Source organism: Marmota marmota, unplaced genomic scaffold (genome assembly GCF_001458135.2).
Source record: "Marmota marmota marmota unplaced genomic scaffold, marMar, whole genome shotgun sequence".
In the NCBI taxonomy this organism is placed as follows: domain Eukaryota; kingdom Metazoa; phylum Chordata; class Mammalia; order Rodentia; family Sciuridae; genus Marmota; species Marmota marmota.
Genome location: NW_026000241.1, coordinates 1,426,184 through 1,447,536, shown reverse-complemented (window position 1 = coordinate 1,447,536; position 21,353 = coordinate 1,426,184). Strand labels below are relative to the sequence as shown.

Below are 21,353 nucleotides of genomic sequence, written 5' to 3'. Positions count from 1 at the left end.
AAAAAAAAAAAAAAAAGGATCTACATATCAAAATATTACATTGTAAATATAAAATTCACATAAATGTATAAATTATGATTTATATATGAATGATGTCCTGAGGGTGTAGTTCATTAGTAGAGTACCCAGGGTTCTATCCCCAGCACTGCAAATAATAATGACAACAATGCAATGCCAGGTGTGGTGGCTTACACCTGTAATCCCAGCAACTCAGGAGGCTAAGGCAGCAGGATCGCAAGTTTGAAGCCAGCTTGAGCTACTTAGTGAGACCCTGCCTCATGATAAAAAGTAAAAAGGAGCGGGCATGCAGTTCAGCGGCAGAACACTTATAGGAGGCCCTTGGGTTCAATCCTCAGCACCACAAAAAATAAAAATAGATGAGCCAGGTGCAGTGGCACTTGCCTGTGACCCCAGTAACTCAGAAGGCCAAGGCAGGAAGTTAGAGGACACTCTGGGCAGCATAGCAAGACCCTGTCTCAAAATAAAAGATCAAAAGGGCTAAGGATGTAGCACAGTGGTAGACTGTCCCTGGGTTCAATCCCTAGTACCACAAAAATAAATAATTAACATAAAAATAAATTTAAAAACAGGATAAATAAAACAAATATGTTAAAACTGTTACGCCATTGATTCTTTGGGGGTTTCTTTGGACTGAGTCTCTTGACCGCTATAAATGTTCCAGATTTTTTCACAGAGTAAACAGGAAAATTGTGAGAGAAAGAAGGACGTGACATCTGCTATAGTTTGAATGTGATTTGTGCTCCAAAGGCGCATACGCCAGGAGCTGTGTCAGCAGGGTGGTGCTTTGAGCAGTGTGGTGGTCCTTTAAGAGGTGGGGCCTAGTGGGAGATCTCAAGCCTGGCTCCACCCCTGTAACCTGGCTTCCTGTCCGTCTACATAACGTTTCCCTCTTTTATTCAGCTCCTAGCACTGTGGTTCCCTCTGTCATAAGGTAATAAAGCCAAGGAAACCCTCACCAGAGCTGGCACTAGGCTGTTTGGACTTTCTGGCTCCCAAACGAAGCTAAATAGAATTCTCTTCCTTAAAGTACCCACCTCGGGCTTTTCATTATTGTAACAATAAAAGGACCCATACCCCATCCGGTTCGGGTATTTCAAGCTAAAGTCATCGTTAGCTGGTATGAGAAACGGCACTGAGAAGAGTCGGGATGGATGGGGGTTTTCTGAATTCTTTATTATCAGTCTTGCTCCCGAAAGCAGTGAGGGCCACAGAGAAATAAAAATGAGTCCCAATCTCCAGAAGCCAGGCGGGCCCACGTTTCCGGTCTTCTCCATGGTTTGGTGTCAGCCCAGCTTGATGAAGAGCAGCAGGGTGGCAAGGATTCCCGGCAACTGGGATGGAGAGGAAAGAAACACTGAGGTCTTGCTGGAGACCCCGAAACCAGCCCAAACTGGAGTCATGGAGTAGGGGGAACCTCCCGAGGCAGAAGTTTACATGGGGCTGCAGGTCTGTCTGGGCCAAGTTAAAGCCGCGTTGGTCCTGTTGACAGGGACCCAGCAGTGGGTACAGGGCGTAGGCCTTGTCATGGTACCTGTGAGTCACTGAGCCTTTACTTTGCTCAGATCTTATGTGTGCTCTTCTGATTCCTGATTTCCAGGCTCTTCTGCCTCTGACTTCCTGTGAGGTTTGGCCACTAGGAAGCACAGGCAGGAGATAGGGGAGGGCAGGAGAAGTGGGGTTGGGTGTTCTTTGACCGCCTCTCTTCTGCCCATCCTGAGCTCTCCACATGCACACTGTGGACAGACGGCCCCCCCTGGTTTCTTGTGGATCTTCTTCCTAGTTGTTCTACCCATCATTAAAAGTGTGGCATAAAAATCTCCAACAACTACTGCTGACTTGTCTATCATACTCCCCCATCAATTCCACCATTTTTTGCCTCATGTATTTTGGAGTTCCATTTTGAGGTGCATGTGTGTTTATATTAATGTCTTTTTGTTTGTTTTACACACACACACACACACACACACATATATATATATATATATATATATATAAACATTATATATATATAATGTTTGTAATTATAATGACTTCCATAAGCAGTGACCCTTTTATCATTATGAAATGTCCCTTTTTGTCTCTAGTAACTTTTTTTGGTCTGATATTAGTGTAGCCATGCAGCTCTATGTTATATATAGAGTACTGTTGACATGGTACATCTTTTCCCACCCTTTTATTTTCAAAACATTTGTGACTTTGAATCTAAAGTGTTTCTTGTACACTGAATATAGATTGATCAGAATTTTAAATCCATCCTTCCAATCCCTGTCTCTGATCAGAATGTTTAGTCCTTTTACATTTAATGGAATTGCTGATAAAGTAGGATATCTATCTGCTACTTTCTAATTTGTTTTCATTTGCCCTGTGGTTTGACTTTCTATTCTTTCATCATGAACTTCTTTTGCATTAGATATATTCTAATGTACTATCTTAATTCCCTCACTTATTTTACAATATTTTAAAATTATTTCTTAGTGGTTGCCTTAGGGAATACAGTTAAAAATCTTAATTTTTGCAATGTAGTTTGGATTTGTGGCAAACTAATAACATACAAAATACATGCTTCTTTATAGCCTTATTCTATCTTCTTTTGTAGTATTATTTTCATACAAATATACTATTTATATACAAGTATATTAGCATAATTTTTTTAAAAAAAGACAGTTGTCTTTTTTAAAATTTTTTATTGCAGATGGACATAATACCTTTATTTATTTTTATGTGGTGCTGAGGATCGAACCCAGTGCTTCATATGTGCAAGGCAAGTGCTCAACCACTGAGCCACAATCCCAGTCCCCACAGTTGTCTTTTTAATTAGTTGATTGATTAATTAGATTTTTGACAGAAGGTCTTGTTATATTGCCAAGTCTGTCCCTGAATTCCTGGGCACAAGTGATCCTCCTACTTTGGCCTCCTGATTAATTGGACTATAGGTACCCACCACCATGCTCAGCTGCAGTTGTCTTTTAAATTAAGTACAAGTAGACAACTTTGAGTAAAAAATACTTTTTACATTGTTTTTCTAATTTTTATTCTGAGAGAGGATTCATATTAACCTATTTGGTCTCATTGTCCAAGATATGGAACACGTATAAAATTTTAAATATAGTATGTCATTATGGATATATAATTATATATCATATATAGTAATATAATTATAATGATATAATTGACATAATAACATACACAAGTATGAGGTTATTATTTCCCATCTCTTTTAATGAACTTGTGTCAATGTCTTTGAAATAGTCACAGAATCACAACATGGGATTTAACAGGTCAGTATCTTTTGTCCTTCATTTTGGCCTTGGGGATACCCTTTAGGATTTCTGTGGGGCGGGTCTGCTATGACTGCTTTCCTTGGTTTTGGTTGACCTGGGAACGTCTTAAGTTCTCCATCATGTGTGAAGGATAATTTTGCTGGTTATTGAATTCTTAGTTGACAGAATTTCTTCTAGCATTTAAATATGCAATTTACTACCTTTTGTCCTCCATAATTTCTCATGACAAATGAGTTGTGACCCTCTTTCTTTCTTTCTTTGGTTTTGCTTGGATTTTTGTCTGTGTTCCGTTTCGGACACTCTGGGTTGAACCCAGGGCTTCACTCATGCTAAGCACACGCTCTACCCCTGAGATGCGCCTCCCGTCCTGCCTTCTTACACAGTGTGTAGGTGTGGATCTCTGGGAGCCTGTTCTACTTGGAGTTCATCCAACTTCTTGGATCATAGATTCTTAATGTGGAGACTGTCTGGTTGCCACCTTTTTCTTCTCCCCTTCGGAGACGTCTGGTGCACATATGTTGGCCTTTTTGATGGTGTCCCATAGGCCCTGAAGCTCTGTTAATTTTTCTTTCTGTCCCTCAGACTAAATAATTTCAGTTGATCCAGCTTCAAGTTCACTGATACTTTCTTCTGCCAATTTAAATTTGTTTCTGAATCCCTATAGTGAAGTTTTCATTTTAATTGTATTTGTTGATTCCAAAATTTCTATTTACTTCTTTTAAAAAAATCATACCTGGGCTGGGGGTGTCCCTCAGGATTACAGCACATGATCAGAATGTGAATGGCTCTGGATTTGATCCCCAGTAACAAACGCCCCCACCACACACACACACACACACATGACTTGGCAACAATTTGGCAACTCTAGAAATCAGATTTCTACTTCTTCTCAGTTAATATTATTTTTTTAAGTGGGGAGTACTGGGGATTGAATCCAGGGGGTTTAACCACTGAGCCACATCCCCAGCTTTTAAAATTTTTTTTATTTTGAGACAGGGTCTTGTTAAGTTGATGAGGCTGGCCTTGAACTTACCACCCTCCTGCCTCATCCTCCCCTGGCCACTGGAATCACAGGTATACACCACTGCACCAGGGCAGGGCCCACACATTGAAGGTCTCGTCATCTCCCAGTAATAGCACAGACTGGTGACCAATCCTTTACCACAAGGGCCTCTGGGGGACATTCCAGATCCAAACCCTAATATCCAGCCTTAAGGATTCTTAGCTAGCAATAGAAAACAGACTAGGACGACTGTCCATGTCAAAGAGCTCTTTAGACAGGGCTCAGGAGTCAGAAAAGCCCTTGTACATAGTGTCTCCACAGTGAGTGGCCTTCAGGCCTCTCTAGTGAAGTATGGAGTACACATCCCCTTACAGCCACTGCCTTGTGACACACTAGACAAGGTCTCTCTAGAACTGAGGAGAACCTTCCGGAATCAGTTCATGCAGGGCATCACGCAAAGCCTTTGAATTTCACCTCATCGGTGCCTCCCAACCCACGAGAGGAGGCCACGGCCTCATACAGCTAGTGAGTGGTGCACCCAGGGCCAAGTCCAGGGTCTCCGCTCTTGGCCCCATGGGACCCCCACCAGGAAAGAGGTCAAGAAGACATGTCCCGGGCTGGGGATGTGGCTCAAGCGGTAGCGCGCTCGCCTGGCATGCGTGCGGCCCGGGTTCGATCCTCAGCACCACATACCAACAAAGATGTGGTGTCCGCCGAAAAATAAGAAATAAATATTAAAATTCTCTCTCTCTCTCTCTCTCTTAAAAAAAAAAAAAGAAGAAGAAGAAGAAGAAGAAGAAGAAGAAGACACGTCCCCAGAATGAGCCAGTGTTCTTCCTCTCCCACATCGGGGGAGGCCCCAGCGCTCTCGTGATGTCCCCCTTAGAGCGAATTTTCTTTTTCCTTCTTGCCTTTTGTCTTGTTTTTGAAGTGCTGGGGATGGAACCCCGGGGTCCGCACACGCTAGACGAGAGCTCTACCACTGCGCTACGTCCCGGCCTGCAGCCAGTATCCAACAGAAAAAGTCATGTGACCGTCAGCTCCACCTGGGAGAGATTTTTGTCCTTTGTTCCCTACTATGGCCCCTCCCACCCTTGATGAGAACAGCGTTCAGCCACTGTAGGGGCTCATCATCATCATGTGGTCCCACATGATGGCGCAGGCCTGTAATCCCAGCCACATGGGAGGCTGAGGCAGGAAGATCACAAGTTCAAAGGCAACCTCAGCAACTGAGCAAGGCCCTGAGCAATTTCGTGAAAGCCCCTCTCAAAATAAAAAATAAAGGGCTGAGGATGTGGCTCAAGCGGTAGTGCGCTCGTCTGGCATGCGTGCGGCCCGGGTTCGATCCTCAGCACCACATACCAACAAAGATGTTGTGTCCGCCGAAAACTAAAAAATAAATATTAAAAAATTAAAAAAAATAAAAAATAAAAATAAAAAAAATAAAAAATAAAAAGGGCTGGGATGTGGCTTTGTGGTAAAGCATCCCTGAGTTCAACCCTCAGTACAGGGGTGGCGGGGCGGGTGGGGGGGACCTTCAGAGAGGTCAGGTCTTACCTGTATCACTGCTGTCCCCAGGGAGAACCCACTCAGGGTGAAGCTCTGGGTCTGGGTTATCTTCAGGAGCTTGTGGAAACAGCCCTGGGGGGTGCAGATACCAAAGCAGGGAGGAGCCGGTTAGGGACCAGGACTCTGGGCCTCCATCCCACCACTCCCTGGGTGGTTCACATGCCTCTTGAGAGGAGAGGGGGACAGATCCTTAGTGCCTTGGCTCCTTCCCCCTCTGATGTCCCCCTCCAGCCTTGGCTCCTTCCCCCTCTGATGTCCCCCTCCAGCCCAGCATCTTCCCTGGCCTCCTCATCACACCGTCCTGTGTGGGCCACACCGTGTTCAACTGCCCGTGTTCAACTGCTGTGATTACCTGTGGCCACTTGTCCTAGAATAGAGCTGTGTGACCTTGGAGAGGTCATTCCACCTCTTTGTGCCTCTGCTATCCCACCAATAAACGGGACTGACAGATTCTGCCTTGTAAGATTTTTTGTGGGGAGTAAAACAAAGAATCTACATGAAGTATGGCAGTGTCCTGACACACAGCAAAGAACCAACCTTCCTTCCTTCCTTCTTTTCTTCCTTCCTTCTTTGCCTTTCCTTTTTATTTTTCTTTTCTTTATTTTTCTTCATGGTGCCAAAGATTGCACCCTGAGTCTCATTGAGCTATGCCTCCAGCTCCTGTTAGTTATTTCTGAGTGCTTTTTACATAAGAACAGAAGGGCTTTATTACATATATATTCAGCACCTTCTCAGCCCTTTATATGTATCTTCTCATTCATCTCTCATATAACCTCATGAGGTGGGTGCTATAGTTTTATGAGGCTCAGAGGGGTTAGGAGAACACAGTAGGGGGCAGGGCAAGTCACCCAGAGGTGGAGGAGGGGTTTACCCTTCCTTTTCTGCTGTCACTGAGCGCTCCCCTTTCAAGGCCCCTGGATCATCTTGCCTTTGGAGGACTGAGCTTCCTTGAGCTTGCAGTTGTCCCTGTCCAGCACCCCATGCTTTCAATAATAGGTATTTATTAAGTGCCTACTGTGTACCAGGAACTGACCTGGACACTGACAACACAGCAGTGTATAAAAGACATAAAATTCCTGCCTTCGTGGGGCTGACATTTCAACAGGGGTGACAAGCAACTTGATGATGCTGTCCAGTGGCTACAAATGCCGGGAGGCCACTGAAACAGGGTATGGGACAGTGTGATGGTGGGAGGGGAATCCTTTTAATATAGAGGTCAGGAACAGCCTCACCTGGAAGGGGCATTTGAACACAGCGTGGAAAGAAATGAGAGAGGAAGATATCTGGGGGGACAGCATTCCAGGCAGAAGGAACAGCATGTACAAAGGCCCTGAGGCAGGACAGTGCCTGATGTTTTTTGAGCAGGTGTAAGAACATCACTGTGGCTGCAGTGGGGTGAGGAAGGAAGAAAATGGGAGGAGAGGATGTGATAGGCAGGTTGTTCAGAGTCCAGTGGCCAGTGTGTGGCCCCAAGACTACCTCTGAGGCCCCAGCTTGGCAGTCAGCCTAGCTGATTCTCCATAAGACCTGGCTCATAGCAGGAGCCATTGGTGTGGAGGGATGGATGATTCTTATTTCCTCCCTTAAAGAAGGGCCCCATGTTTGTCCCCTTGTGGCAAAAGTTAGGGGGGATCTGAGGGTAGGGTTTGAAATTCAGGTGCACCACCCCTGACTATTGGTACCTCTGTACCTCAGTTTCCTTAATCACAAAACAAAAAAGGGGGGCTGGGGATGTGGCTCAAGCGGTAGCGCGCTCGCCTGGCATGCGTGCGGCCCGGGTTCGATCCTCAGCACCACATACAAAACAAAGATGTTGTGTCCGTCGATAACTAAAATAAATAAATAAATAAATAAATAAAATATATATATATATTAAAAAAAAGGGTGTGATCTTCAACTGGAGAGGTGATGTGATTAGTCTGGGGTGTGGCTCAGTGGTTGAGTGCTCACCTAACAGGTGTGAGGCCTCCCACTTTGACTGGTCTCCTAACCTCTCTGAGCCTCAGTTTCCTCATCTATAAAACGAAAAAAAAAAAAAAAACTATCATACTCACATCTCATGAGGTTATTGTGAGAGATGAGTGAGAAAATCCACGTGAAGGGCTGAGAAGGTGCTGATGACATATGTAACAAAGCCCTTCCATTCATATGTAAAGTGCACTCAGAAATAACTAAATAACTAACAGTGCCAAGATATATATATACCTTGTTTTATATATATATAGACAGCCTCAGGGGGGCTCGGTCACATGGCTGGCCAATACTATCACTAGGAGTATCATATTTTTATCACGACTCTGCAGCTTCAGCTTTCTGTAGAGTAGGCAAAATGCCCCAGACTTGAGATGATGTGGATTCAGATCCCAACTTTGTCGAAGCCATGTGGCTTTGAACTAGTCACATTCCCTTCCTGGACCTCAATCTCCCCTATGAAGTGGAAAAGGTAACTTGAACCTCCTGCTATAGTTTGGATCTAGAACATTCTTCGAAACCCATGTATTAAAGTCTTGCTCCCATGTGGCACTATTGGAAGATGATGGAACCATTAAGAGGTGGGGCCTAATGGGAATGTTTAGGTCATGGGGGGGCGGGCTTCCTTGAAGGGGACTGTGGGACCCTGGGCTTTTCCTCTCTCCTTTTCATCCATCCACGAGGTGAACAGGCTTTCTGTGCCACACACTCTTCGCCGTGGTGTGCTGCCTTGCTACAGGCCAAAAAATAATGGGGCCAATTGACTGAAACCTCTGAAAGTGTGAGCCAGAATAAACCATTCCTCTTTTTAAATTGATTATCTCAGATATTTTGTTACAGCAAGGAAAACTGAGTAATATGCTCCTCAAGATTCTACTATTAAAAGGAGCTGAACCTGACACGGTGGAGCACGCCTGTAATCCCAGTGGCTCAGGAGCCTAAGGAAGGAGGATCGCAAGTTCAAAGCCAGCCTCAGCAACTCAGTGAGACCCTGTTTCTAAATAAAAAGGGCTGGGAATGTTATTCAGGGGTTAAGTACCCCTGGGTTCAATCCCTGGCACCAAAAAGAAAATGGGGGGATCAAACACTCAATGAACGTTGATTTCTCTCTCCCTCATCCCCTTTGCTAGGGTCCCCACAAATAAGCAATTTTTAGAAAGTCAACAGCCAGCAGGCTGGGACATGTGACACACTCCTGTGATCCCAACTACTCAGGAGGCTGAGGCAGGAGGACCACCATTTTGAGGCCAGCCTGGGCCACTAACTTAGTGAGACCCTCTCTCAAAATACAATCAGAAGGACCGGGGGTGTGTTCCAGTGGTAGAGCTCCCTTGGGTTCCATCCCCAGGACCACAGGAGAGAAAAGTCACCAGCCCTTTGGGCCTGTGGAAGCAACACAATTGAAACTTGAGTTACCTTCTGGTGGATGACATCTTTGGACACTGTATGCCCGTCACAGGCTGCAGCTCCTATGGATATGCAGCAGCCCCTTGGGTAGGTGTGACCAGTTGTCATTTCAAAGGAAGAGCCAGAAAAATCCGTGTAGTTATTCACCCCACAGCACTTTAACTGCACAGAGAGCAGAAGAGGAAATACTGAAGACTCTCCTTCAAATAATAAAACAATAACAACAACAGTAGACATCGCAGTCACCACTGCAAATCACAGTCCAGGGCAATCTGCTGAATGCTGCGACACCACCGGCGGCGGCTCGGAGCCTTCCCTGCCTCCGAGGCCCGAGGCCCTGCACAGCCCGCCTCCTCACCGCCTCCCCTTTACTCACTTTACTGATTTCTTCACTGTTCCTCAAAAACTCCTAGCAAGCCCCAGCCTCCAGGGCTTGCATAGGCTGTTCCTTTTTTTTTTTGGAATGCTCTTCTTCAAATATCTGCTGGTTCCCTACCTTACTTCATTCAGGTCTCTGTTCAAAGGTCCCTTCTCAGGAAAGCTTTTCCTGACCACCCTTTCTAACCTGGATCAGTCAGGCTGGGCTCAGTTATGTGGCTATAACAAAGAGCCCCTCCATCTCAGTAGAGTCGTCCCTTGGTATCTCTAGGAGATAGGTGGTTCCCGCCACCCCACCCCACCGAGAGGTACTAAAATCCACAGATGCTCAAGTACCTTATATACAATAGGGAAGTTTACATAGAACCTACACACATCCTCCTGTATAATTTAAATCATCTCCAGATAACGAGAATGACTAAATGTATTGTGTCTTACTTTATTGTGCTTAACAGGCACTGTTTGTTTGTTTGTTAAACAAATTGAAGGTTTGCAGCAACCTTGCATCAAGTCTGTTGGTGCCATTGATCCAAACCTTGGATGAATGTTAGCACTTTTTTTTTTAAATATATATTTTTTAAGTTGTTGACAGACCTTTATTTATTTATTTATATGTGGGGCTGAGAATCAAACCCAGTGCCTCACACATGCCAGGCAGGTACTCTACCACTGAGCTATAATCCCACTTCCTTCCTTGCTTTTTTTCAATGCAGCTTATCACCCTTGATATTGTTTCTTATTGTTTTCTCGTCCATCTCCCCATTCAAGTATCATGAACAGAACAGGATTTTTAAAATGACTTATTGTGTTCCCAGAGCCCCAATCAGTGCCTTTCACATAATAGATGCTCAATGAATATTAGTCCAAGGATTGGATGAATGAATGAGAATCATCTTCCACCATCTCAAGTTTGAAAAGCCAAAGCCGGGAGGTGGACAAGCTCTGTTCCCCATTCCACACCTGCTCCACAGCCTGACCTTGACTGTCAGCTCCTGCACTTGACGTAGATGTAAAATGCAACTTGAAGGCTGGGGATATAGCTCAGTTGGTAGAGCCTCGCAGGCACAAGGCCCTGGGTTCAATCCCCAACACCACCACCAAAAAAAAAAAAATTGCAACCTGAAACAGGAGATGGCTTTTCCCTTCCAGAGACTGTCCTCAGCCACTTGGCCCAAGAACTGCTCCTTAAATACCAAGGGACAAGATGGGAGTCTCACCACCTCATGCCTATTGGGATCATGATTATATATTCATTAAAAAAAACAACAACAACTTAGAATATGTTGCCCAGCAAGTGTTGGCAAGGATGCACAGAAATTGGATTTCATGTGTATTGCTGATAGGAATGAAAAACGCGTGGCTGCTGTGGCGGGGTCTGGTAATTCCTCAAGAAATTAGACACAGTGCCGGGCACAGCACCTATAATCCCAGCACCTCGGGAGGCTGAGGCAGGAGGATTGCAAGTTCAAGGCCAGCCTCAGCAACTTAGCAAACTTCTGAGTCAAAATAAAAAATAAAAAGAGCTGGGGGTTTGGCACTTGTCTAGCATGCACAATGCCCCTGGTGGAAAAATAAATTAATTAATGAAACAAAGAATTGCCATATGATCCAGCAACTCCATTTCTAGGTAAAAGCAGGGACTTGGATAGATACCTGTACAACTGTGTCGGTAATGGCCTTTTATTCCTGGTAGCCAGAAGGCAGGAGTGACCTGAGTGTCCACTGCTAGATGAATGGATAAACAAATTGATTTGGCCTTGAAAAGGAAATTCTGACACAGGCTACAGTATGAATGAACCTTAAAATTATGTCCCGCAAAATAAGCCAGTCACAGAAGGTGAGAACCACTGCATGGTGCCACTCCCAGGAAGTCCCCAGAGTCACCAGAAAGCAGAAAGTAGAATGGGGGGTGGGTAGGGAGCTGGTGGGGAGGGAGAATGGGGAGTCTGTGTTTAACGAGGACCGAGTTTCAGCTTGGGAAGATGGAAAGTTCTGGAGAGGGATGGAATTGAATGGACTTTCATGCCACAGACCTATATGCTCAAAAATGGTAAATTTTATGTAGCATACATTTTACCACATTTTTTTTTTTAAAGAGAACCTCACCTTCTCCATGACCAAGTTCCACTGTTCAGAATAGTCATCTGGCTCGTTGTAACCTCTGTAATTCTTCCTCAGAGTCATGAAAGTGTGTTCCAAGGCCACTTCTCGAACCTTGCAGATGAGACCGGAGACAATAAGCACACAAAAAGGCAAGGGTGGCCCATGGAGGGGGTTTGTTTCTTATGGGTAGAGAGGAGAGGGGGGATCTCCTCTTTTCTTACCCTTGGTTCGTGGGTCTGTGCTAGAGGGGGACACATTCAGGCTGTCATGGTGCCCGTTGGGGAGGGGGACACACGGCAGAGCGTGGGTCTGCAGCCACGCGCATCTGGTTGTACCCATCACTAATGAACTTGAATCATCTGCTCTTTCCAATCGCCCACAAGCTGCTACACCCACAGCTTGGCTCTAACTTGATTCAAGAACTGAGTCTCATCCTCACCAACCAAATCCCTCTCGGCACATGTGAGGGGAGAAACTTAATTTTTTGATTATTTAAATAAAGGTTTACTTTTTTTTTTCTTTTCCCCAAAAGAGGCGATCCAGTCCCATCTTCAAAACTGACAAAGCCCAGAAGGGGAGATCATGAAAAGTGTCTACCTCCCACCTCTTTCTCCCAGCCAGAGTTCCTCCCACTTCATGTCGATGACTATTTCTGTTTCCTGTGTCCCCAAAGAGATATTGGATGTGTGTCAAAGCCGAGGATATTTTCATTATTTTTCTCCTGGTTTGAAACTGCTGGTCACTGTTCTGCATCTGGCTGCTCTAACAAGAGTAGCAGGTGTTCTCGGTGCCCTGTCATTTCTGTGCACACTGGTCGGGCCTCCAACTGTCAGCAAGGGCAGGTTCTTGGTGACCTCTTTGACTAGGCTCCCTGTGAGCCGCCTGCCCAGCACCAGCGGCTGAATGGAGTTGGTGGATCAATACCCTGGCTCCCTCGCCCCTGGAGTGAAATAACTTAGATGCATGTTCTACCGTGTGTCCCAGGCCTCCCGAGTAGGACCAAGCCCTTTATGGGCTGTTTTTCCTTTCCCACTTTACTTCTCCTGTCTCCTGTAAGTGCTTCCTGGTATCGCCTCTCAATAAACCACATGCCTTTGAATCTTCCTGGGGGACTGCTAATGAAGACAGTGTTCTGTCCTAGAGAACCTCCCATCTCGGGCACAGACAGCCACCTCCTTCCTTGTTTCTGGGAGCACAGGACTTCAGTATGCGGATGTCTTGTAACTCACCTAAGCCCCTGGGCTGTTTGCAATCTCGCTGTGTGTTCAATCTCCAGTGTCACAAGCCCTGGTGTGGTACTGGCTAAATTGTCCAGACTGGTCTGGAGTTTGCAATGCTTCTGCATCAGCCTGAGAGCAGCTGGGATTACAGGCCCACACCCTGCGCCTAGCTGTTCCCAATCTTCTGCACATCCCAGTATGACATATGTCACTCTGCGCCTAAGCAAATAAATCCTTGGGCAATTCCCAGAAACAAGACTGTGGAGTGCACGTGCCCAGGCTTTTGTTATTTTGACGAGTTTTGCAAAAATAATCCTCTGTTCTGAACATTTTTTCAAAACCCAACAAGGAGTGCTTTTTTCCGATCTCCCTCTTTCCCTGCACCAAACACAGGAGACCTGGTCTGAAATGATCTCGGCAGGTTTCTTGTGACCTTTAGGAAGGGAAATTTTTAACTTTGCGCCTCATCTCTGGAGGCACGTCCCGTCCAAGGGACCCACAAATCCCTCCATCAGCGGATCTCTGCCATCTAGGGGCCGGTACCCAGTGTGGGTGCCCCCCGGGGGGCGGGGCTTCTATCCTTTTCTGTTCCATTCAGAAATGGAGCAGGAGAAGCCACTTGGGACTCACCATGCGGAAGAGAGCGAGGACCACAGCAGCCGCCGTGATTTCCAGGATGAGAATGATAATCATGAGCAGGAAACACTGGAAGGCAGATGGGGACAATGTGGGGCTGGGAGCCTATTCTGCCACATCCGGGGGGGCTGTGTGCCCCCACCCCACCTCCCATCCCAGACCTCTGTCATGCTCCAGTTAGGGAGAATTCACACCTGGGTCGGGGACGGGAGGCTGGTGGGTTTTATTTCTCCCAAGTCACTTTTCTGCATGTTGGGGAGGGGGGTCAAGGATGCTAGCAGTGGGGCATTTGGGGGAGCTGCTAGCTGGACCCCTTTTGGGGAAGGCTTAAGAGGAGACCTTAAAGCGGGCTGTGCAGAGAGCAAGCTCAGGGGAGAGGCAGAACAATGAAAAGGATCCGCTGGGCACCTTGGCTCCATCTGTAAACCCATCTACTTGGAAGCTGAGGCAGGAGAACCCTGAGGCCCGCCTGAGCAACTGAGAGCAGAATCTGTCTCAAAAATGTCGAGGGGGGCTGGGGTTGTGGCTCAGCGGTAGAGTTCTTGCCTCCCCCGTGTGAAGCACTGGGTTCCATCCTCAGCACCACATAAAAATAGATAAACAAAATAAAGGTATTGTGTTCATCTAAAAATATACTTGTAAAAGTTAAAAAATAAAAATAAAACTTGAAGAGGGCAGGCAGGCCAGGTAGCTCAGTGGTAGAGTGCTTGCCTGGCACGTCGGAGGCCTTGGGTTCCATCCCCAGCACTGGAGGGGGGTGCAAGGGTGACAAATTTTAGACAAGGACTCAGGGAAGTTGCTGATGCCAGGTCAGTTGGAGCCCCGGGGAAGTAACATTTGCTGAATTAACTTTCTGATAAAATTCACATGCCTGGTAGAGAGCAATGGGAAATGCTGCTGTCACCCATCTCAGAGAATCCCCTTTCTCCTTCAGGCATTCCGTTTCCCTATCGGTACAAGTGGCAGTGGGGCCAGCTCAGGGGGCTTCACTGGGGTCTGTAACCCACCTTGAGGACACACGGGGGTCAAGTAAGCTCAGCTCCTGGCTTCCCATCCATCTATTCCCATCTGTATCCACTGTTATTATTGCTACTATTATTAAACATCTATTTGATAACCCATGCTTTGAGTCGCCAGACTGGCCACCGGCAGGGCTTCTCTGGCCTTGACAAGGAGAGGCAGGAAAGCACAGTGGACACGTGTCCTGGTTCCCACAGTGCACAAAGCCTACACAGGTGCAGGGTTTAGCAGCTGCAGGAGCCCTGCTAAATGACACAGGTAACAGCTGGTAACAACTAATAATATGTCCCTGCCTCTGGGTGGTGGAGACGTCCAGAAGACAGACACCCGGGAGTCTCCAAGTCCTCCTGGCTCCACCTTTAGAACCCGCCCTTAATCTGCCCACGCGACAGGGTCCAGCCTCCTCGCCCCCACACGCTGTTCCGCCCTCGGCCACCAGAGGGCGCGTTGGAGCCTTGGCGTTGAGGCCATCCGACGCCACCCCAAAGATTTTTGTTTCCCCAGAAACAAAAGTCTCAGGAGGCTTTCCAAGGACAGGGACGTATCCTGAGGGCCAAGCTAATGGAATTTACTGACAGGTTAATGGGGGTGGAAAACAGAGGAACTTGAATGCTTTTAAGTCAAACAAAGGATAAAACAGTGCCCACTTCTTCACTATGGAGGGAAAATGAAATTTTGCAGGCGCGGAGCCTGTTGATTTGTGGAATGAGGTCATTGAGAGAAAATGGGGGAGCTGGGAGTGTGGCTCAGTGGTAGAGCTAGCATGCAGGATTCAAATCCCAGCACTGGAAGAAGGAAGGCGGGAAGGAGGGAGGGGAGAAGATAAGGAAAGAAGGAAGGAAGGAATTGAGAGACCCATCTTAGCGAGGCCCAGGGGTGCTTCTAACAGTCAGTTATCTGTGCTCTGAGAAGCGACTAGACTAAGCATCTCCCTGAAAATTCCCCCAAATAAAATAACCAGTGTTTCGCAGTCACGCAGTGGAAGAAGGAGAGCAATATGCTAGCGACAGATTAAACCTAGGTGGGACAATCTGCTCAGACGGACTTCTAGGGGGCGCATCCGAGATGAAATGGAAATGGGGAAGCTGAGAGCCGGCATCTGGAGAGATGCTAACTCAAGCTGGCTGTGCGAATGAGTGGCATGCCGTCTGCACAATCATACCTGAAATGTTCCTACTCCATAAACTTGTACAGGTAAGGGGATTACAACGGCGCTCTGTCAGCAAAAGACAGGCACATGGACCAACGGAACACAGCAGAACTGATCCAAGTGTGACCGGGAAGACTGCCTGGGCCACTCAATGCATGGGACAGTATCTCACTGAGGTGTGTGTGTGAGTGAGTGAGAGAGAGAGAGAGAGAGAGAGAAATCAGATCCCTACCTCACACCACACATACAAACTCTAAATAACTAAAAATGAGAAAGCAAGATTTTTTGAAGAAAAACCAGACAAATAAAATTTACAACCTTGGGGATCGGAGGAATTTAGGACAAGGTATATCCTAAAGGGAAAGATGGGTGCATCTGTTGCCATGAAGCAAGACATCCCAAACACAGTTGAAATAGGGGACACTAAGCAAAGGTGTTTGTCAGACAGATAATGAAGGATTCGTACACGGCGTGGGCCATTTGGGGGTCTGTGTGCCGATCCAACTTACAAAAAAGAGAGTGCTTCTGCTTTCTTTCGTAGCTCCATACCACCCTGCGAGGCCAAGCAGTACCGTGATGCAGCCTATGACCAGGCACAGGTAACCAAAGTGAAAGAGGTATGCAGAAGACAATCCAAGGACCCTCGTCAGGGTGGCCTCTCCATACTTGACATTGAGGCCCAGGCCAATGAGGATTATGCCAGACACCTTTAGAACAGAAATAAGAATGGTGGGGGGAGTGGTCTTTGAGGTGTATACAGATAAAACTTTTCCTGATAGCAGATAGAAGGAAACACAGGCCAATAAAAGCAGCAAACATGTTTTTAAAAATGATAATACTCAGAGCTGGTGATGATGTAGAAAGGTTTTCATAAGTTGTCACCAGGCAACACACTTTGTGGTTGGGGAAGGAGGTGGAAGGAAACTCTACAACTTACAACCTTAAAATTTTTTATCTTTTTTTAAAAATATTCTTTTAGTTATCAGTGGACTTTTATTTTATTTATTGATACGTAGTGCTGAGAATCGAACCTAGTGCCTCACACATGCTAGGCAAGTGCTCTTCCACGAAGCCACAACCCAGTCCTAAAATTTTTACCTTTTAAGGCTTTATCCAGAAATTCCATTCCTAGATACCCAGCATAAGGAAAATAGTCATAGTTGTGTCTCAAGAGACACAGGGATATTTGTTACAGTGTTTTTAATGGAAATAGAACATTAAAATAACTGAAGCAACCAGTACCTCAGATGGGGTGAGTGAATCATGGTAGAATCCTGCATTGGGATCCTGGATAGTTATGTTGTAGGACAGGGATGGGCAATTTGTTTCTGAGAATCCACAGATATGATGGCCATGACAGATCTTAATATGTCTTTTAAAACTACTCAGTTCTGCTCATGTCATTTGAAAGGAGCAATCTGCACACAGTCTACAAGTAAGCAGTTTGGCTGTGCCCCCAAAGCACTTTATAGCAGGCCAGGCTGTGGCTTACTGATCCCTGTTGTATGAGCATGTTGACTGACACAGAAAGCTGTTTTTATATATTCATACCAGGGATTGAACATGGGGGCGCTTACCCACTGAGTCATGTCCCTAGCCCCCCGACTTTTTTTTTTTTGGTGGTGCTGGGGATTGAACCCAGGGCCTTGTGCATGTGAGGCAAGAACTCTACCAATGAGCTATATCCCCAGCCCCCTAGCCCTTTTAAATATTTTATTTAGATACAGGCCTCACTAAATTGCTGAGGCTGGCTTTGAACTTGCAATCCTCTTGCCTCAGCCTCCCGAGCCACTGGCGTGTGCCACATACCTGGCTTCAGAAAGCTATTTTTAATGCTTTCATGTGTTTTCTTTTTGTCTGCCTTGCTCATTCTAGGGAGGTGCTCTACCAATGAGCTACATCTCCAACCCCTTAATATGGCATTTTTTGTTTGTTTTTGTTGATGTTTTAAGGTGGATTGTAAAGCAACGTTACATGTTTGTCTACTGTTTTTTAAAGGTATATGGAAAAGTCTGGAAGGATTTAAAGATGACGATGGTATTTCTAGAATGACAACTCCCTGACAGGCTAAGCCTTTCAAATGCATTGAATTCCCATCAAAATATTACAATACCGTTGTCAAGATGAGAAGTGATATCTAATTTGCTTCTCCTTCTTGGCAACTTTTCTCTACCCTATTTTACAATGAACACAATTACTTTTCTAACAATGCACACTTTGGGTTATTTTACAGTAAGAAAAAAATGTTTTGAAAAAATTGAAAGATCAAGAAAATAAGGGGCTCGGATGTAGCTCAGTGGTCGTGTGTGCTTAGCATGCATGAGGTCCTGGCTTCAATCCCCAGCACCAAAAAAGGAGAGAATGAAAAGAAATTAATCATTCCCTCCTGGTCTTCCCCCCTCCAAAAAAAAAAAATTATTTTCTGCAGGATTCGGTTCAGAGCTGAGCCTTTCATCACAGATCTGCAGTCCCCAAGATCACGTGCATCTGTGCTAATTTCACCAGCTCTGAGTCGATCCAAGCCTTCACCTGTTTCCAATGTGCCAGCTCCCCAACAGCCTGCCCTACATCTCTCCTGCTTCCCCGGGGATCACAGATCTGAATGCCAATTTGGATCAACTTATTTCTGTCTTTCAGGGACCTGGACGTGGAGGAAGGGCTGAAAAGTCCCAGAGCCTGAGTTGTGACATACTTACAGTCACGAAGCCATTCAGTAAAGATAACGTTTTCTTCAAGGAAGAATATGGAGTGTGTATTTCAGCCATGTTGGCCAGACTGGGGTGCCCGGGACATTTAAGTCAGCATCTTCCTACACCTCTGGGCTACTGTTTCTCAAGATGTCAGAGGACTGGGTAGGGGCACAGAGTTCACTTACTCTGCCCCTCTGTTTCCTGGCTGCCCGATCATCTCCCAGGGCTGCCTGGCAGCTGCTCCGCCTCAGTCATAAGCCTTTGTCACATCACAATCAGAAGCTGGAGCAAGGCTCACAGTATCAGGGAAACCGGTTCCCCATGCTGTCCCCTGTGGGCTTCTTATTCTCCAAACAGCCACACTAGGATTGGATAAAAAGCCATGCAGTTCCTCTTTGGCACCCTCCCACCCCACCAGATGCCACCAGGGTCCTATGGGTAAAGTGCTCAACACAGACCATTGTGTAATTGACATCCGCAGTAGACTGGGGTCTCCAAAAGAACAGGCATCTGGATGTCCTATTCACAACTGTGTCCCCAAAGCCTGGTTCAGAAGGTACTCAAGAAACCACCAGTGGAATGAATGAATCAAGAGACTACACACAGTGCAGGGATCAAGGTGCAAGTCCCTGGGCCCTCCGAGGCCCTGCCCATGCTTCACCCATTCTTCTCCAAGGCCTGAGAGGCCAAGGATCCTGCCTGAGGCCTCACAGGAAGCAGGATGAAGGCTGAGCTTTGAAGTCTCAAGGGTGACATGAAGGCAGGAACCTATGAAGCACAGAACCCCTTTGAGGTCTGCTCTGCTCAGTTGCCCTTGAGCTCTGTGCCACAGGTCATTGGCTTTTCTTGATGATGACAGAGATGTAGTGGCATTTCTGCATGTGCACAGAAAGCAGCTCCTGCAGCACCTAGTCCACCTGGCTTCCCCAACCCGGGCCAGACACATCCTACCCCAGGCTGGTCCCTTTCTGTCCTGCCCTGGGCTGGAGTGTATCTGTGTCCAGGTCCTGGGTGGCTGGGTTTGGGGAAGGGTGCGGCTCAAAAGGGCAGAAACAATTTACACTTTAACTACTTCCATGTTCCTTTGTCAAGTCTTCCGATTCTTGAACGTGGAACTGGACTACATGTTAGTGGAGGAGTCACTGTCTCCGCCCTGGCCCACGCCTTTCTCTGAAAGATCATTTGAAATGAGCCTGAACTAGGGGCTGAGGGCAGGAGAATGGGGGGTGCAAAGGAACCTGCGAACTTGTAGAGTGCAAAGGAGGCCTGGGAAAGAGGGTTTAAAGCCCGCGAAGAGGGGGCTCGAGGCCGGGAACGGGGAGGCAGGTGCAAAGGAGACTGGAAAGGAGGGGGACGCAGAGGAGTGTGGGTGAAGTGGCGGTGCAAAGGATGGCAGAGGGCTGCAAGGACTGGACGTCGGAGCAGCGAGAGGAGGAAACTTGCAGCAAAGGAGGATTGAGCGCGCGGCGGGTGGCCCGCCCCTCAGAAGCCCGGCTCTGGGCCAGCCCCTTCCCTCTAAGCCCCGCCCCCGTGCGGCCCCGCCCCGGAATCACTGCAAAGCCGTCGCTCAGCTCCCGGCCTCGCGCGTCCCCTGGCGGCGATCAGCGGGAGCGCGGCAGTAAAGTGCCGCTGCTGGGGCGCCTCTGCAAGCCCCTTTGGGCCCTGGCCAGGCAGTGCAGCGCCCAGACTCTGGTGTCTCCCCGCCAAACATATGCAGCTATGCCCTGGCCATCCAGAGCTGCCGCTTGGTTGGTCAGCCTAAAGAAACCAAGCCGAGACAACTCTCCTGCACCGCGGGTTCCAAATCCCAATGCACACCCACTGAATTGATGACTACCGAGGGATTGTGCAGGCATCTGGCAAATTACAAATGCAAGACATTTGGCAAAAAGCGTGGAGGAAACCAGAACAATTTGTTTGTAGCAGTTCAGATTCTAGAAAACGGTATCCTTGGAGTGTCACTACAAAAGTATTAGGAGGATCTTTAAATGCTATTGTAGAAATAATAGAAGAGCCACTCCGATGTATCATTCTTTCCCTTTGCTGGAGATTGGACCCCAAGGCCCCCAACACACACTAGGCAAGCACTCTACCACTGGTCTACAGCCTCAGCCTCCAATGTATCTTTACTAACAGAACTTAAGATATGTTGAGATGCTTATTTCTCCGCATGCTTGGTCGTCTCCTCCTCCTCCTCCTCCTCCTCCTCCTCCTCCTCCTCCTCCTCCTCCTCCTCCTTCTTCTTCTTATTTTTGATACTGGAAATGGAACCTATGGTATTTTACCATTGAAATACACCACAGCCCTTTTTATTTTGAGGTAGGATATCACCGATTTGCTCAGNGGGCCGCACGCATGCCAGGCGAGCGCGCTACCGCTTGAGCCACATCCCCAGCCCCTCATCCATTGGACTGGCAGCCACTTACTTGCTGCTACCCGGACCCTCATCAGGACATCCTTCCTCCTGGCTACCAGCCCCCCACTTCTGCAGGGTCCACACCCTGAGGCCCTCTGCTCTGTGTGGCTCATGGCTGCCTGGGCATACCTTGTGGGTGAGTATTTTGAATATTATCAAGGGATCTCTTGGTACTCCATGATTTCGCTCCTCTCCATTCCAGAAGCCAAAAGTAGCTCAAAGGAGTAGAAATTCTTGATCTTTTGTAGTAACAATGAGATTCTGGGAGAACAGTGAGTGTCCCAACAGGACAGGGGCCTCCAGGTCACCCCTCAGTGCCTCTCAGCAGAACCTCAGAACACAGAGCATAAGTCAGAATAGAAGTATGCAGAAACAAATGGAATTTTTTAAAAGTCTAATTTAAAAAATCCTTAATTGGGGCTGGGGATGTGGCTCAAGCGGTAGCGCGCTCGCCTGGCATGCGTGCGGCCTGGGTTCGATCCTCAGCA

At 47.0% G+C, this 21,353-nt stretch overlaps 1 protein-coding gene across 2 annotated transcripts; it reads right to left on the bottom strand.

Moving 5' to 3' along the window:
* Positions 1-1,114: 1,114 nt before the first annotated feature.
* Tspan16 (tetraspanin 16) lies at positions 1,115-18,524 on the bottom strand. Of its 2 annotated transcripts, XM_015489591.2 has the most exons (7): positions 18,456-18,524; positions 16,269-16,466; positions 13,584-13,658; positions 11,737-11,844; positions 9,262-9,414; positions 5,863-5,946; positions 1,115-1,352 (listed from the first exon to the last, which is right to left on the bottom strand). In XM_015489591.2, the coding sequence occupies exons 1-7, from the start codon at positions 18,522-18,524 to the stop codon at positions 1,305-1,307; spliced, it is 735 nt and encodes a 244-aa protein (XP_015345077.1). In that variant the 3' UTR covers positions 1,115-1,304. The 2 variants fall into 2 exon arrangements, with proteins under 2 accessions (XP_015345077.1, XP_015345078.1); XM_015489592.2 differs by lacking the exon at positions 13,584-13,658.
* Positions 18,525-21,353: the final 2,829 nt, after the last annotated feature.